This window comes from Micromys minutus (genome assembly GCF_963924665.1).
Source record: "Micromys minutus genome assembly, chromosome: 11".
Classification (NCBI taxonomy): Eukaryota; Metazoa; Chordata; class Mammalia; order Rodentia; family Muridae; genus Micromys; species Micromys minutus.
Genome location: NC_137980.1, coordinates 21,171,257 through 21,189,408, shown reverse-complemented (window position 1 = coordinate 21,189,408; position 18,152 = coordinate 21,171,257). Strand labels below are relative to the sequence as shown.

General features: G+C 43.3%; 1 protein-coding gene across 1 annotated transcript in view; it reads left to right on the top strand.

Moving 5' to 3' along the window:
• The window catches only part of MCCC2 (methylcrotonyl-CoA carboxylase subunit 2), a 65,101-nt gene that overhangs the window by 15,673 nt on the left and 31,276 nt on the right, over positions 1 to 18,152 (top strand). Inside the window, exons 3-6 of the mRNA XM_080925034.1 lie at positions 3,818 to 3,902; positions 5,876 to 5,977; positions 6,993 to 7,120; positions 8,708 to 8,820. Of these exons, the coding sequence (XP_080781160.1) occupies positions 3,818 to 3,902; positions 5,876 to 5,977; positions 6,993 to 7,120; positions 8,708 to 8,820 (428 nt within the window). The remainder of the gene's footprint in view (positions 1 to 3,817; positions 3,903 to 5,875; positions 5,978 to 6,992; positions 7,121 to 8,707; positions 8,821 to 18,152) is intronic.

Here is an 18,152-nt window from a genome sequence, read left to right as displayed (position 1 = left end):
TACTGTTTGGTCCTCCTTATTTTTAACCTGTTGGACATGGAAGGTGGCAGTGACTTAGTGGAGTGACTCTCTGTAGGCAGAGAAGGGATGACCCCTGGGGTGCTTTCATAATACCCAGAACCAGGCATTCTGATTAAGCCATGCGAATAGAAGGGCTATAAGTGTTTTGATAAATTTAGAAGTGCTTTGTTTTTATCCCGTTTTATCTTTATATTTTAATCCTGTAGAATATCTTTATGACAGTAAACATCTACAAATGGTTTTCATGGTCAAGGCAGGGGGCTCTTGTATTTTTTTTTAAGGACATTTTAAATTGGAAGGCAAATTCTTCTCATGTTGACGCTGAGATACTAGGCCGTGCAGAAGCAGACAGCAGGTCCTGTCTAACCCCTGGAAGACAGCCTTTGAAAGAAGCTGGAATCCTGCTGTAAAATGTTTCCTGATTTCAGGGATGCTGTCGTGTGAACATAGTAAGACTCTTAGAGTCAGTGCGATTTGCTGAATTGCACATAAGGGCTTAGTAAAAATGGCCATAAGGGAAATGGGCTTTTCCAGCATAAGTCTGTAAGAATGGGTGTTTTGTTTGCTTGTTAATTTATATGAGAATGGAATCTTACTCTATAGCCCAGGCTGTTTCTGGAACAATCCTCCTGCTTCAGATTCTGAAGTACCGGGATTACAGGTGTGAACTGCACGTCTAGCTGACATAAAATGTAACATAAAATGTGCTGTCACGTGATCAGTTCTCTATAGAGGAGCGGGACACACAGGGGTGTGTCTGTAACGCTAAGGCAGGAAGAGACACAGGGGTGTGTCTGTAATGCTGACGCGGAAAGTGGAAGCAGAGGAAGCAGAGCTCATGGGTAGCCATGACTGTAGCAAAACGATGGCCTGCCAAGCTGCGTGAGAGCCTGTCTCAAGAATTAAAATGAACACACACACATATACACTCACACTCTGTGGTCATTGAGTCTGCATCAGGGATAACTCACCCTTTGGCTCTTTATGAGGCCAGAGTATTATCAGCTGGTGTAAGACTGAGCCAGACTCGAGGAAGCTGAGGAGTGATACTATCCCGTATCCTTTCCATCACGCCCTCTTTGTCACCCATGTCCTGCTTTTGGTCCCTTTAGGAGCACCCGTTAACCACCTCTCCAAAGGCTTTGCCCAAGCCTTGTTTTCTTTACTTTATTTAAAAATCACATTGGCAATTCTCTTATTTGTTTTTAAATATTGGAGTAAATTAGTGTTTAATAAGCTGCATTAATGTATGTGGCTGGAAGCATTTTGACTATGGACCAACATCAGAACTGAGATAGCATCCCTTAGAATTTCTACTGTTCGGAACTCCTTCATCTGTCCCCCACTGCCCTCAACACACCTCGTTAGGGACTTGGCCAGGTGTTGGGAGAAGAGAAAAAGCAATTTTAATCATACTGTCTTGCAACTAACTCATTTTGAAAGAAGAAATAATTTGTGATATAATATTTTTATATCATAATAGATTTACTCTTAAGAGTTTTCTGTGTACCTCTTCAGAAGAAGAAGAAAAAAATTTCCTTTTGCAGCCAAGATCCCTGATTTGGAAAAAAAAAAAAATGAGGCCATATTTGGAAGTTTGTTTGACATAGTTATGAACATAATTTCCTATCTAAATCAACAAAGAAATGGCTGTTTTTAAATTGTCAATTACTTTATTAGACAAAGACAGCTGTTTTAAGATAAATTTAGGAGTTGGGCACGGTGGTGTACATCTGTAATCCCAGCACTCGGTAGGGAGAGGCAAGTGGATCTCTGTGAGTTGGAAGCCAGCCTGGTCTACATAGTTCCAAGGCTGTTACACAGAGAAATCCTGCCACAAAACAAAACAAAAACAAAAACAAAACAAACAAAAGGAAAAACCAAAATAAATACATTAATCAATTAATTTGGAGCAATAGTAAAAAAGCATTTTCTGGCAGTTTGATCCTTCTCCCACTCTGTAGCTGTGGCTTGCCTAGAGCCATCGGGGAGGAGGGACACACGACATTTAAGTCACAGTTGTCTTGGCCTGCAAGCTGGGTGGTAAGGCTCCGGTGCTTCTTTGGCATCGAGAAGCCCCATTGGTTTATACACTGCTCTTTGGTTAGTGTAATTTTGTCAGGATGTGGACAGTGTTGGGAACCAAAAGTCCGGGGCAGGTGGCCTGTACCAGCAGACAGAGAACTGGTAAGGCTGAGTGAACCCCAACCCTGTGAAACTCAGAACTGCGTATGGTAGGCATGGGGCTAGCTGCCCACCAAACTACCTGCTCTGGACATATAACCATGACACTTCACTGACCGGACCATGGTGATCAGGCATGTAGCATAAAATCCTGGAGTTCTCAATGCTAATGAGGGTCTAGATAGGCCCTGAGTGTTCAGTCAGTGAGCTTCCCTTCCTGGGCATTCCTTCCTGCAATGGGTATTGATTCCCTGGCTCACCCTGAGTAAGGTGTGTATGCATTCACATTAGCCATCAAATAAAGCAGTTTGGACAGACAAGGATCACACTAGGGAGAGCCGTGCCTAAATTTCCTGGAGAAGGCCTTCTTCCAGACACTCTACTCACTTGGAACCAAACCGGGTTCTGCCCATCCAGACTCTGCCTTCCTCTTCCTGCCAGGCCCACAGATGCCCAGAGGGGAAGTGTGGAACCAGGATCCCCATTTCTAACTGCCAGTAGTATACAGACGACTGGGGACCCCAACAATTTTCCCATCTCCCCACCTGATAAAGATGGACTGAGGGCCCCCATTACTGACTCTTCTGCCTGTCCTGAGTGGTTCTCGGGTGCTCCTGGCACCCCTGTGGTGAGGCGGATAGACCATCCCTGAATCAAGACATTACCAAAGGTGACCTGCTAATCACTGTGGAAGGGTTTCGGCTGCACATGTGCAGACCCAATGGCAAGTTTGCACATGTCCAGCGTGGGGAGAATTTCCAAAGCTTGGCTTTTATCTGGACCAAAAGAAAAACAGCAGTGTTCTCAGGTACAGTGTGGTGAATGTTTTGGTGGTAGTATCAGGTGCCTGTGGGCAGTGAGGTAGTGGGTGAGTTCTAACGAAAATAGCATGTCCTGTCCTTAGACAGTGAGTTCAGAACACGTATGATAGGTCCTCTAGGATCAGAGATGGGTTGGTCTATGTGTATATGCAATGCCATTAAAAAAATCAGTTTATGGGCTGGAGAGATGGCTCAGTGGTTGAGAGCACTGACTGCTCTTTCAGAGGTCCTGAGTTCAAATCCCAGCAACCACATGGTGGCTCACAGCTATCTGTAATGAGGTCTGATGCCATCTTCTGGTGTGTCTGAAGATAGTGACAGTGTACTCACATACAGTGTATTCACATTAAATAAATAAATACATACATACATACATAAATCTTTTTAAAAATCAGTTTATTTACTGTAGAAAACTGGCATCTGGTACATCTAGGGATTAAAAAATAATTAGCTTTTCCCCACAGGGTACACTGAACATTTTTTACTATTATTCATTCATTCACTCATGTGTTCATTTATTTATTTGTCTGTTTTTCCAGATAGGATTTTTCTGTGTAGTGTTGGGTGTCCTGGAACTTGCTCTGTAGAGCAGGCTGACTTCAGACCCTGAGATCTGCCTGCTTCTTCCTCCTAGTGTTGGGATTAAAGGAGTGTGCCACCACCACCTGACCCACTGAGCCGTTTATAAAATGCTGTGTTTGGAGTGGAACATTGTTTGTGTTCCTAGTTTTGGTGAGATGGAGGCCTGTCTCCTGTCCATCTGCTCTAATCTAATTATGCTTTTATTGTAGGAGGGAGTGAGAAAGCCCGGGCACGGCACACGTCAAGAGGAAAGCTGCTACCCAGAGACAGAATCGACAATCTCATAGACCCAGGGTTGGTCTGGTGCTTTCTACCTCAGCATGGTTCTGTACCACTGGATAGTTCCATCAACAAATGGTTCTAAATTCTGATTCCTATAGTATCTTAGTTAGGTTTTTACTGTTGTGAACAGACACCATGACCAATGAAAGTCTTATAAAGGACAGCTTTTAATTGGGGCTGGCTTACAAGTTCAGAGGTTCCGTTCATTATCATCAAGGTGGGAGCATGGCAGTGTCCAGGCAGGCATGGTGCAGGAGGAGCTAAGAGTTCTGCATCTTCATCTAAAGGCCACTAGGAGAAGACTGGCTTCTAGGCAGCTAGGGTGGGGGTCTTAAAGCCTATATCCACAGCGACACACCTACTTCAGCAAGGCCACACCTCCAAATAGTGCCACTTCCTGGGCCAAGCATATTCAAACCTTGACATATAGGGTTCAAAGAGCACCATATTTACTGAGAGCTGACTGTGTGTCAGACACTTGCAGGCAATGAAATGGGCCAGTTTCAGGGAATGAGATGGACAGACATCTCTGCTCTTCTGAATCCCGTTAGGTCAGAGGAAGGCAGAAAGTAAGCAGTAAACATTGGAATTGTAAAACAGACTAGAATGAAGCAAGTGTTGTGGGAAAGAGAAACAACCAATCAAAAGCTCTGTGGTGAGAGAGCGTTTGGTATGTTTGAGCAGTGCCAGGAAGCTAGAGTAGTTGAGGCAGAGGGTGTGGAGGGGAGAATAGTAGGGGGTGGGCTCTGATTCTGGGGGAGGGGGGTTGGCGTAAGGCTATTGGTTCTGACTTTTTAAAAAGACAAAAAACAAAACAAAAACTTCAGTATGAATTAAACAGGACTTGTTGAGTTTCTAACACATGTTCTGGAATGACATTTATGGTGCTGGGCCCGTGGACTATATTGCCTGGTCATCTTCTTAGTTTGTGTTTTTATAATTTGATATTTTTGTGAGTGACAGAGCTGCCCATAGTTTCTACTCCCTGGATCACGTCATGAAACATGACACGTGACTGTTTTTATTTAAGGATTCTGCTCTTCTGGCTGCTGTGCTGGGTAGTAGAAGGGTGGGGGAAGGGCTGCGGGATGGGTCATGACAAACAAGGGAAAAGGTGGGGTATACGTGGGGCATTTTATTTCTTTTGGCTTTTGTGTTTGAAGACAGGGTAGCTGACATCAGAATCACTGTGCAGCTGAGGATGACCTTGAACCCCTGCCCCCCATTTTGGAAGTATTGGGGATTAAACTTAGGGCTTCATCTGAGCTAAGCACTAACTGTTTTGCTGATAGACAGCCCCTCAGCCCAACCTTGAACTTCTGATTCTCTTTCCTCTGCCTCCCTGGGGATGGGATTACAGGTGTGTGCCACCATATCTGTTTTCTATGGTGCTGGGCATCGAACCCAGGGTTTTGTGCTAGAAATCTAACCAACTGGGCTATAGCTTTATCCCACCAAATATGTTTTCTTATGGCACCCATGTTTGGATGAGGGCATGCGTGCACAAGCCCAGGGGCAGGTGTGTCATGTAAGTGGAGGGTAGACAGTACAGTGCTGGATATGAGCCGGGAACTTTGGGACATATTGCTTCTGGATGTCCCAGATCTGCCATTTACTACCTGTGGGACCTTATAGTAGTGGCTGGATTTTGGTTTCCTTTTTAACGAATGACTTGGTGTTTATGAAGCTCTTAGAAGAGAGCTAGGTACATGGTAAATGTTACCTGTTATTCTCTTTCTATGGTAATATACACACTTGCGTAGCATCTTAATAATAGGTCTCCAGTACTTTGTGGTAGCCTGTTACATAGCTGTACCATGTAAATTCCTATGAAATTCTTGTCTAGTCTTATCTTAGAAATCTTGTAGAATTTTATATGTAACATACATCTTTGAAATGTTTCCCTGTTAAAAAATTGTTCCATTGTTATGTGTAACATTTTAAATCCAGATATTTAATTTACACAACATCCTTTTTTCCCTTAGGTCTCCCTTCCTGGAGTTCTCCCAGTTTGCAGGTTACCAGCTATACGGTGACGAGGAAGTCCCTGCAGGGGGCATCATTACGGGCATTGGGCGCGTGTCCGGGTGAGTCCTACTATGCTCAACCGTGGAGGGGCAGGAAGAGTTGCTAGAAGGCGAATTCTGGAACTCACTCTGCCTGTGGCATGGAAGCTTTGAGACATGAGTCTCCTACATGTGTGTTAGGTTCGTCTGTGGAGCTGTGCGGACCACAGATTGAAGGGGAAAAAGTAAAATTTGCCCAGAGTTTCTGGATCCAACTCAGACTTCCCCACTTCCCCCAAATGTGGGATTTTAAAAATATTTTTATTAAAAAGTTATTTTCCATACCTATCTATCTATCTATCTACCTATCTATCTGCATATATATATATATATATATTCGCTGTATAATTATATTTGATACTGCTGGGTGTGTCTGAGCAAAAAATAAAAAACCCATTAAATTGTCTAACTTTTATAAAATCCTTTAATCATAATCACTAGTATTATCATATTTTTATAATTTATTCTCTCATATGTTACTGAGTGCAGTTGCCCCTCCCTCCTATTGTCCTAGTTCTCCCCTGCCACCTCCAATCCCTTCTTCCTCCCAGGGCTATCAGCCAAACATGGCTTTATCAAGTTGCAAGAAGACTAGGCACCTCCCCTCATATTAAGGCTGGGCCGAAGCAGTAGAAACCAGAGGCCAGATGTCCTACGGAGCCAAACGTACCTGGAAAAAAGAAAAGAAAAGAGTAATGTTTTCTCATGTGGCTGGCAAAACACCCAGCTTTATAAAAAAAAAAAAAAAAAATTAAAGGAACCAAAAAAGAACTATACTGAGCCGTGGCTTAGGTTAATGTCTCAGGAGGAGTAATGGCTCTTTAAAAAGCAAATGTGAGGCGTAGTCTAGTTAAAGGCAATCATCGTCTTTCACATTAATTTATCTGAACCATGTTTAAAGAAAGCTTGGTTTTCCAGCACAGGCTGTCTACTGGTGACGGCAGGGACAATGTGCGCTATGCCTTACAAAAAGCTTAAGCACCTTCAGTCTTGCAGAAACCTCACAGTCTCTTCCACTGGGACTTCTGCCTTTCAGGGTGGAATGCATGATTGTGGCTAACGATGCCACCGTCAAAGGAGGCTCCTACTACCCAGTGACAGTGAAGAAACACGTACGGGCACAAGAGATCGCGCTGCAGAACAGGCTCCCGTGCATCTATCTGGGCAAGTCACAAGGGCGCTGTGAACGGAAGGCCGTGTGGATGCCACTGTTACTGGGTGTTTGGAAATACTGCTGGTTCTGCCAGCAGTTAGAAAGAAATACAGTGTTTGCTAAGAACTGCCGTGAAGAGTTACTAAGAGCTGTTCACTGTACCATGCTGGTACATTAACTGTTTGGCGATTTTTCTGTTAACTATAGTTAGTTCAAGCTATTAAAAAATAGCTAATATTTATTGATCTCTTGAGAGTCAGGCACTGTGTTAGATACTTGAGTATTACATAATTTGAATAGGTTGTAATTTAAGCTACAGTGAATGTCCAGAGAGTCAATCTTCATTTGAAAGTTAAATACATTGACATTAAAGGCTGTTTTGAACAGAATCTAAAAGCAAAGCGATTTAGAATTGGCAGCTCTGGATACTGGCTTAATCTGCCAAAACTCTAGCATATATTATTCATTTACAAATGGGTAAATATTTGACTAGGTCATAATAGAGATTTTTCTTTTTATTTTTCTGGGAAAGTGAATCTACCTGGTTGATTCATAAGGTAAAGTTCTTTGTGCACATAGAAAATAGAAAATGAAACTGCTTGCAGGCGCCTGCTGGTCAGACAGAAGCATCGATATTGTCTCTGTCTTCGAGGAGGCCATATTTAATGGGAGACAGAATGCAAAGTATTAATAAAAGACAATTATTTTAGGAAATAATAAAAAGCAGAGAATAATGATAGTAGTTAAGTTCTAATTCTTTCTTTTTTGACATGTCTGGGTAGCCTTTTCTAGCTGAGCACTGACAGGGATCCTGGGGTCTCTGCCTCCCGGGTGCTAGGATTAAAGACACCACCACACGCAGCTCGAAGTTTTCTTTTTAACATTTGTTCTGTACACTCAGAGTAGATGCTGAGTTCTTACATACATGATTTCATGTCCTCCTGAAAGCTGTCTGGAATAGCTACTATTGTTTATTTCATGGCTAAGGAAGTTGGAGATGCTTAGGATGTCCTAGAAACAACCCTTGGTCTCATAATCAATCACACAGCCATGGTGTAATGAGCTCTGATTTGAGACAGAAGTCTCCGTGTGTACCCCAAATTGGCTTCACATGCCTGATCACCCCATGTGGTGTCAGGCACTGTTGTCCCTCACTATGGTCTGTAGTAAAACTAATCTCAATACTTAGGGAGCTGGTGCAGGAGGATCATAGTTTGAGCCATACAGCTAAAGCACTCAAACAAACAAACAAACTCAAAGCCCAAACAAATAAACAACAGAAACAGTGCAAGAAAGTAACATACAGATTATCCATGAATCCTTTAATGGTTTTTGTATTGATCTGGGAAGACGTGTTTTTAGTTCTGCTCGAAAATTCATGGCGTCTGTAGGTCTTCAGCTGCTCTTTCAGGGACAAAGTTTTCTGAGCAGTTTATATGGAACTTTAAATAAAGGTCGGAAAGCCTAACAGTCTGAGAGGAAACCTTGTGGTTGTGTTGGGGGATCCGAGATTCTAGAACACTTTGAAGAGAGGGGGCAGGCTGTTGTGACTAAGCCCTGTGGCTGTTTGCTCTCTTTTCTCGTTTTTCCTTATTCAGTTGACTCAGGAGGGGCCAACTTGCCTCGCCAAGCAGACACCTTTCCAGACCGGGACCACTTTGGCCGCATATTCTACAATCAAGCGATTATGTCTTCTAAAAATATCACACAGGTAATTGCTCATTGGTGAAATATAGTCTTATACATTTGTTTGTTTGTTTAAAACCTCAGCTGTCGTTGCTACCACCCAATCCAGATGAATTAGAAAACAAATGAACAGGTGAGATGACTCTGCGAAGTCTAAACACCGAGCCCAATGATATGAGTTCAAGCTCTAGGAGGCGTGGAAGGAAGAAGGGACTCTCTTGAGAGTTTGTCTCTGACTTGCACATGCAGGCATGGAACCATAGCCCTTGCTGCACACAAAATAAGTAAAGAAATATAATAATAATAAAAAACCCCAGAACTTATTATATCATGTAGAAAAGTTTTATAAGGTTGTCTTCAGTTCAAACTTATATTAACTGCAGGCACGTTCCTGAATTATGATAAATGTTAATTACCCCAGGAAAAGAGGTTGGAAGGGAAAGTCGTTTTTTTAGGACTGATTTATTAGTACAGGGGAGACGTTAGTGCATGGGCAAAGAGATACATAGAAATAAGTCCATATGATTATTAGAGCAAAAGATACTTAACTCATGGGCATCAGTAGAAGATTCATATGGTGTTTAGCTGCTAAAGACAAAGAACTAAAACCCACACGTCACCATGAATAAATGTCAGAACTGTTGAGAAAAAGCAGTAGGAAAATGTAGATCCAGTACCCATGCGTGTGACAGTTGAGTGCATGAAACCTCACTGTTTGGTGCTTGTGTGTAATCGTATATTGGAGAATGTCACACACAATGTGAACAGTGTGGGTGCTCAAGAGGGAAGGAGAAAAAGAGTCATTCCAGAGGAATGTGGGAACTTAGAATGTATCTGAAATGTTTTATTTAATTGAAATTATCAGAGTGTGTAAATGTAAACTCATTTATCTATCATCTATCTATCTATCTATCATCTATCTATCTATCTATTTGTTTGTTTATTTAGTATATATAAGTACACTGTAGCTGTCTTCAGACACACCAGAAGAAGGCATCAATCTCATTACAGATGGTTGTGAGCCACCATGTGGGTGCTGGGATTTGAACGCAGGACTTCTGGAAGAACAGTCAGTGCTCTTAACCGCTCAGCCATCTCTCCACCCCAGAATGTAAACTCTTTATGAAGGGTCTTGCTGTGTGTAATCACATTAAGGATGGTGAGAAGAAATGAGATGGTTCTAGATCCTCTGAGTGGGGCTTAAAGCTGATGGTAAGTGTCCTATTGAGACTGTAGACTGGCATCCAGAAAAGGCAGCCAATTGACCCCACAAACTGTCCTCTGACTTTGGCATGCACATACAGTCTCTTCTGGACTACAGTCTTCTCAAGGGTGGTCAGAGACCAGCGACCCTCACTCTCCTTCTTTAAACCTTCCCACCCCAGAGCCCTCTCACTCTGTGTACCTTCTTCATGTCGTCCTTTGTTCTTCAAAACCCTCAGCTTCACACCGTGTTCTTATTCTCCCCCTTTTTAAAATTATCCCCCCAATTCTACCAAGAACTTGAATACAATTTCAAGTCACCATGTGGCCCTTGGCCTTCCACCTCTCTGCCTCTGAACCTCAGGGGTGCTGCTGTCTCTATAGGTATCCTGCCAATGCCATGATGGAAAACAGAAATGTTTACATGGTTTCTGGTTAGGAAAAGCTTGGGTTCCCATGTTTGGTTTCTGTCCTGTTCCTAAGGCAGAACCCCTAGGAGCCTTATAGATAAGGGTGCCAGGAGCATCTTTTGTCTTATTTGGTCATTGATTCCTGGTGCAAAACTCCTAAATCCTTCAGGCTCTTCTCCCCCTCCACTCCAAATCTTCTGGAGGAGATGGAAGCCCCCTACTGCAAACCCCTATGGGGCTTTCAAGATCTTCCCACTTATTAAACACATCTGAGTGCTTGGAGCCCGGCAGCCCTTAGTTCCATAGCTCAGAACTCTCTCAGGGCCTGCCTGTGTGCCACGTCTAGCTGTTTTCTGTGGCCTTCATTAATTAACCAGCACGCAGAAGTATAGCATTTGCTTGAGTTCTGTGGGCCATTTTAGCACATTGAATGCAAGGAGAAGGAGCAGTGGGAGCCCCAGTCTATCCTTAGGTAGACAGAAGCAGATGCCTCTGCTGTCTGACTGGCATTTGAAACGGGGTCAGCCATTGCCACCCCCTGCTTCTCTACTTGGTGGCTTCTGATTATTTTGTGTGCATGTGTGAGTACTGAAATGTATCTCTGTGGGCCACCTACATGCCTGGTGCCAGTGGAGGCTAGAGAGGGGTGACAGGTCCCTGGGAACCAGAGTTACAGGTGGGTATGAGCTGCCACATGAGGGCCAGGAGCCAAACACAATCAGAGCAAGTGGGGCCATCTTTCAAGTTCCACTCTCCTGTTCCTGTCATGGGGTTGATGTTTTGACGTCAAGAAACAAGACACCTCGATTCTTTGCTTTTCCCCTCACTGTTTTTAGGTCAGGGTATTTATCTTTTTTTTGTTCTTTGAATCTGCAGCAGCTATTTTTAACTCTTTTTGATTTCTCACCCTTTATTATTATTGTTCCTTTGTGATCATTGCAATATCAGATGAATATATCTCCGCAAATTTTCCTGAGATGAGACATGCTAATATTTATTAAAAGGCAGCCTCTCGTAATTGTTAAAGCAAATGCCAACACGTTGACTGGTGTCTCTCTTTCTCCCTCCCACCCTCTTCCCACCTCTTTCTGTTCCATTCTCTTTACCTAAGTCCTCATGTTATACCACTGAGCACATCCCCAACCCCGTTCTTATATTTTGTTGCTTAAAATTGTGGCTTAGAGTGTTTAAAAAAATCTTCAATAATTTATTATGCAAGTCAACCATCTGTGATGCCATGCTTTGGATAAGGCTTGTGCCCCAAAGGATTTTTGCTAGAAGCCTGGTCTTCAAAGGGTCAGTGTTATGTTAGGAGGTCTTGAGGAGGGCCTAGTGCGAGGTGGGTTTCTCATGGAGAACCGCCCCCATAATGGATTGGTGAGGATGTTTGGAGTGGATTGATTCCTTCAAGAATGGATTTTATGCTTCATGTTATTAAAGCATGAGCGTGGTTTCTCTGGTGTCTCACATCCTGTCTTGTCATGTGACCTTTTTCCTGTCACGTTTCTGCCACGATGCCACCTGACATACTGTGATGTAGTCAGAAAGTCTTCACCAGAGACCAAATAGGTGAAGTTGTCCGATCATTAACCTTCCAAAACCCTGAAACAAATAAACCATCTTTTTTCCTGTATTATAACAACACAGAAGAAGCTGAGATATAATTCTGGTTCTTGTTATTTATGCATTTGACAGTAATCAGTAGGTGCCTCATGCCAATTCTCCTTTCTGCCTTAAGACTGCTTTTTATATAGCATTAACCTCACCCATTGTAGATCTGGTTATCCACTTATTTCTAAGACTGTATCCCTTATAGTCTCATCTCCATCATTTCCTGTATATTCTCAGATATGCAAATAATGTTGACAGATATCTGGACCTTTCAGGTTTAGCATTTGACATTTGCTTTTTAATAAAAGGGTTTTTTTTTTTTTGTTTTTTTTTTTTAGGTCAGAATGTTTAACTTTTTGGTTCTTTGAGTCTCCACACCTATTCCCGACTCTTCTCTCTAGATAGGTCCTGGCTAATTTCTCATCCTTTTATGGTTCGGTCTTTGTGAGTAGAGATATCAGATGAATATTTCACATATTTCCCTGAGAAGAGATGTGTTAATATTGTTAACTTTTAAAACAAAAGCCAACACGTTGACCGGCTGCAGCTGTTTCTCGTTTCCTTCCTGTGTGGTGGGCTGTGGCCCCCAGCCCCCTGCTGGAGTTTAGATAACTCAGAGGTCGGGATCTTTCTGAGCCCCTGCTCTGAAGCTGCTCTGTGGGCTGCTGGCTCCACCTTGCCAGCTTCTGATCTATGGGGTTTATAATAATAGCAGAAGATTCACTTTCCTGTTAATGTTTACTGCCAGCCATCGTCCACTCATATAGCCTGATCTTTGGTGTAGAAACGCTGTTTCTTCCCTACGCCCGGTGCATCAGCAGCTTTGGTCAGACTCCCTTTTCTGTTGAAAGCAGTAGCAGCTTTGACTAGACTTCCTTTTCTGTTGAAATTGGCTTCATGTATTGACCGCTGTGAACGTGCAGTTTCTCGGGCCCCTCATTTGCTTTCCCATTGTGCTTTTCCCTATTTGGTCTAAATTTTGGAGACTTTTACATAATTATCGGGGGTCTCTCTCATATACAAACTCTCCCCTCCCTTCTCATTACTTTTGAAGGCTACCTGAACGACTGCTGTCGTTCCGAGCGTCTAGGATAATTCCGAGGGGCATAAACAGGCAGCCCCTGTTTTAAAAATGCAGTCTACCAGGACCAGCAGAGCCTGGAGGTGGGGTATGAAAGCAATGTATTTGCATCAAGGCTCTGATAAAAAGAATGAGGAGGAGGCATTGTGGGTAAGATAGACTTCTGGCATTCCGTGTACATTCCATACCTGTTGGCACAGGTGAGCTTGAGAGCCTTAGAGTTAGCAGAGCGTTGATCTGTCAGTGTAGGTGACAATGACCTGAACTCTGGCCAGCTATTCAGCTGGGATGTGCATCTTGTGTCTTTTATGTGCATGCCAGAAGAGGGCATCAGATCCCTTTATAAATGGTCATAAGCCACCATGTGGGTCATGCGAATTGAACTCAGGACATCTGGTAGAGCTATCTCTGCAGCCCTAGTGATTTTTGTTTATTTATTTTTTAAAGATAGATTTATTTGTTTGTTTGTTTAGTATTTGAGTACACTGTCGCTGTATGCAGACACACCAGAAGAGGGCATCAGATCTCATTGTGGTTGTGAGCCACCATGTGGTTGCTGGGACTTGAACTCAGGATCTCTGGAAGAACAGTCAGTACTCTTAACTGCTGAGCCATCTCTCTAGTCCCGTGACTTTTATTTTTAATGGTGGCTCTTCAGGTAAAGATGAGAACAATGTGATACAGACAGAATTTGCTTTTCACAATTACTTTGAATGGAAAAGGCAGCAAGATGGGAGGCTTGACTGAGGAGCTTTTCCATCCACTGGGTCTCTTCCCCTCTCTGTTGCTTTATCTCAGTATGTATGAAAGAAGAAAATGGTCCTCAGCTTTGCATAGGGTGTGCGAGGTCCAGCTTTTCAGAATGAGGTGTAAGACCTCCCTGGCAAACCCTTTACACCGAGCTGCCTGCTGGGCTACACTGTGCCACCCATTTTGTTATAACGAGACCCAGTCTCTGTTTTCTGGCGGAAGATCCAGAGGGTAGTGGTTTTGTCCTAAGAAGTCTTGCTCGGTTGCCAATGGCTTACAACAACTCATTTCTGTTTCTCAGACAGCATACTTGTGGAAGTGACAGCAGGAGTTGTTTCTGTGGGTTATTGTCACCCATGACCACCTCCTACTTCTTGCTCATGGGTTAAATCAGAGTCCTGCTGGGTCTCCTCTCTCGTGTCTCTGTTGTGTAGCAGGCGTTCTCTCTGGTGATGGGGGATTGTTGCCTCTTGGAGTTTTTGGAGTTTGTCTTTGTCCTGATGAGGGTCCCCCTGCTGCCCCCTTTAGCACAGTACTGATGATGTGCAAGCCCAGTCCATACCTCACAGTACAGCCAGGCATTTTTATGACATTCTCTTAGTTCTCAGTAGAGAGTGGAGCAGAATTTTCTGTGCAGTTCTGGATACTTTGGATCCGAGAGTGGCCTTGTGTAAGCCACGCACAAGGGCATACTTTGGGCTGAATGGTGCTGCTGGACTCAGAGATCCCTGCATCCTGTGAGCTGAAGAGGGAAGAAGATACAGGATGCTTCTGTATCTGTCCTCTTGTCGCCTTCGTGGGTGATGAGCAACTTAGAATTAAACGATGAGACAAGACTGACGGATGTCTTCTGTTTAGTCGGTGGCTTACCTGTGTTCTGTTCTTTTTATGCTACTATCACTTGCATTAAAATTTTACTTATTTAAATATTTGTGACTAGGGGGCTGGAAGATGGGTAAGCCATCAATGTAACAGGAGACCTAGTCCCCAATGTACACAAAATTCCCTCAGGTACACACATACACATAAATACAAATAAATGAATAGGCTCACCACCTTTAATCCCAGCCTTTGATTAAGAAGTAAAGGCAAGTACATCTCAATGAGTTTAAGGCCAGCCTGGTCTATATATTGAATTCCAATCCAGCCAGACTACATGGTAAGACCATATCTCAATAAATAAATAAATAATCTTAATTATTAATTAAAAATATGTCTGACTGGAAAGACTTTCTTTGTTATTGTTGAAACACTTGAGAATTTTGGTTCTTTAGGGCATACCAACTATAGCTCTTGTGGGTATTTTTGTGCTTTTTAAAAATGTTTCTGTGCCTTTAAAGATTTTATTTATTTACTTAATTATTTATTTTATGTGTATGAGTATTTTGCCAATCTAGGTCTGTGTACCACGTGAGTGCCTATTGCTCTGACCTCCCTCCCACACCCGAGCTTCTTATTATGTAAGTGTTGTGAGAGCACCACACAGACCGCCTGCTAATGGTGAGGACTTAGTTGTATCTTGGGTATTGCTGAGTTGAATTGAGCTTGTTGTATCTCCGTCTTCCCATTAGCACTCACAGCCTGTTTCTGCCTGTGCTCCCACCAAAGAGCTTCGGCACCTCCACAGGTTTGTCTGTTGAGAACATTTGTGTAACGTTGTATCTGGTCCCCTGGTTGAATATGCCAGCTGTCCCACTCTGCTGGTGGTGCTGAATTCTACTTGGACCTTGTCTCTCATGTCTGCCGAAGGTAAAGAGTTTCCAGATGGAGTCTTTGAGAGAGTGAAAATAGAAAGGTCTGATCCTTCATTCTATCCTGACGCTTTGATCAATGGTGGACTTCACAGGTAAAGGTGGTCCTGAGGTTGTATCACCTACAGGCTTAGCCATCTGACCATGGAATTCTACTCTTTGATATTAGCCCAGTGATGAAATTGCCTGGCTTTGCATTTCTCAGAATTTATTCATGCTGTTAGTCAACACTCAACTACACTAGTAAAGTGGGCTCTGCCTCCATTATATTTGCTTGAGACAGGTTTTTTTTTTTTTTTTTTTCAGTGTTAGGGACTGAAACTATGGCCTCTTTCATGGTAGACAAGTCACTCACCCTCAGAGCCACATGCTAGACCAAGGTAACTCGTTTATCTATTGCTTTAGAACACTCTATCCCCAAACTTGAGCATTATAGAACAATGCATGTTCATTATCTAGTTCCTGTATTTTGGACTTTAGGCCTAGCTCAGAGTCTCACAAGATACAGTCACTTGAGCAATTGATGGAAGGGCCCAGGTCCTAGCTCACTCATGAGGTTGTTGACAGAACTGGTTCTTGCCAAGCATCCCTCAGCTCATCTTGGCTATTGGCTGGAGGGCCGTTCTCGGTCTCTTGTCATACGGCATTCCCAGAGTCCTTCACAGCTTGCTGCTTGGCATCATCAAAGCAAGAAAGAAGATAGGAGAGAGGCTGCGAGGAAAGGGTAACCAGGAGTGGTTTCAGTCTGCCAGACTCAGGGGTCACACTCATGGGAACACTCAGAGCAGGGGTTACTGGGGACCAGTTCAGAAGAGTGTGTTATTGGTTTGCTTGGTTGCAGAGGAACTGGGGAGAACACACATCTGAAATGCCCCCAGCAACATGACAGAAGTCCCTGAAGGCAGGTGCTGATACTTGGTCATTTACCTGTGAGATATCTGCTGCCTTGGTAGCTCTCCCCTGTCACCTACCCTTCCACCGAGGTGCTGTCGTTAGTAATTAGTGTAGGCTAAGTAGCGTGGACATGTCTTCCTCACAGCTCCGGAGGCCGGAAGGCCCTACAGATCAGAGTACCAGCATGTTTCGTTTCAGGGCTTGGTAAGGGCCTTCTGGTTGTGTCCTCATGATGGACAAAGACTTTTGTGTCTCTTTACAAGGACCTTGATGACATATATATCATGGCTCCACCCTTGTCTAACCTCAGTTGCCTCCCTGAGGCTTTACCTCCAAATCACACCCGGGACTTCAATGTGAAGTTGGGAGGGGGTTCAAACACCATTCCATTGCAGATGGTATGATGGCATTTGGACAGAGTAATCCCTCCTGACCCCCCTCCTTTCCCCCTGCCCCCCACATCCCTCCCCCTGCCTCCTGCCTCCATTCCACCCCACCCACCTCCTCGTCCTCTCTGGTACTTGCTGACAGTTGCTATTCTCTCTTCTCCTTTGCTCTCTAGGTGTTTGCCTCGAATGCCACTCTGCCTGTCTGTTTTTTTTTTTTTTTTTTTTTTTTTTTTTTTAGGTCTTATTTTTGAAAACTGTTCTCTTTTAGAATCTTACATCACTGTGACTCTGCTCTAAGTTCCTTGAGCCTTTTCCTTCTGGATCACTAAGATAGTTTGAGCTGAACCCAGTACCGTGGAGGGACACGGTACTGAGGTAAAACTGTCTTTTGTTCCCTTAGCCTGCTGACTCTCAGCCTTCCTAACTCTGCATGCGACCGTTTAATACACTTTCTCGTGTTATGGTGACTCCAACCGTATTCCTGTTGCTACTTCATGACGGTAATTTTGCTACTGCCGTGAGCAGTAATGTAAATATCTGTGCTTTCTGGTAGTCTTAGGTGACCCCTGAGAAAGGGACATCCCACCCCAAAAAAGGATTGCGACTCACAGGTTGAGCATCACTGCCTTAGAACATTGTAAAAGCTCAGAATCCTTCAGATATTCATGAAGTGCAGAGGTGGTTGAAACACTCGGGCACACTACACAGATGCACTGTGTTGGCATTCTCTTTTTACTGAGCATCACTTGAAAAGAACATATTTGGATATAAATAATTCATCTACAATTCACTTATTCCTTAGACATGATCCCTTGCTGATGTCTGTCTGTTACTGCAAACTTGGCTACAAGGAGTCTTGCTGTTTTATGTGCATGAGAGGGATTTTTGCAGCTCTAGATGTAGATTTTTGTAGTTGTAGGCACAGTTCTGGGTGTTTGATAAGTGAAACAATAGGAGAAAACCACTGCTATATTATGCTAACAATGAAATGCCACAGAGCGTTCAGTTAAGGGAAGAGGCTTTGCGTGTTGGCTGTGTAGTTGGAAATGTGTTAACTCACACTATCCTTTGAACGAATGTTAGTGTGGCATGCAGTTTATCAAAGCAGATTCCTGCGTGGATATAAGGAAAGTTGACAGAATATTGGGATTAGAAACAAAAAACTATTTTCACGTTGTACTTTTTTTTTTAAATCCATTATGTACTTACTTTTGTTTGGTGATATTTTTATTCCTGTCGAGGGGTATTTAGCCAGACTCTCACTGTGT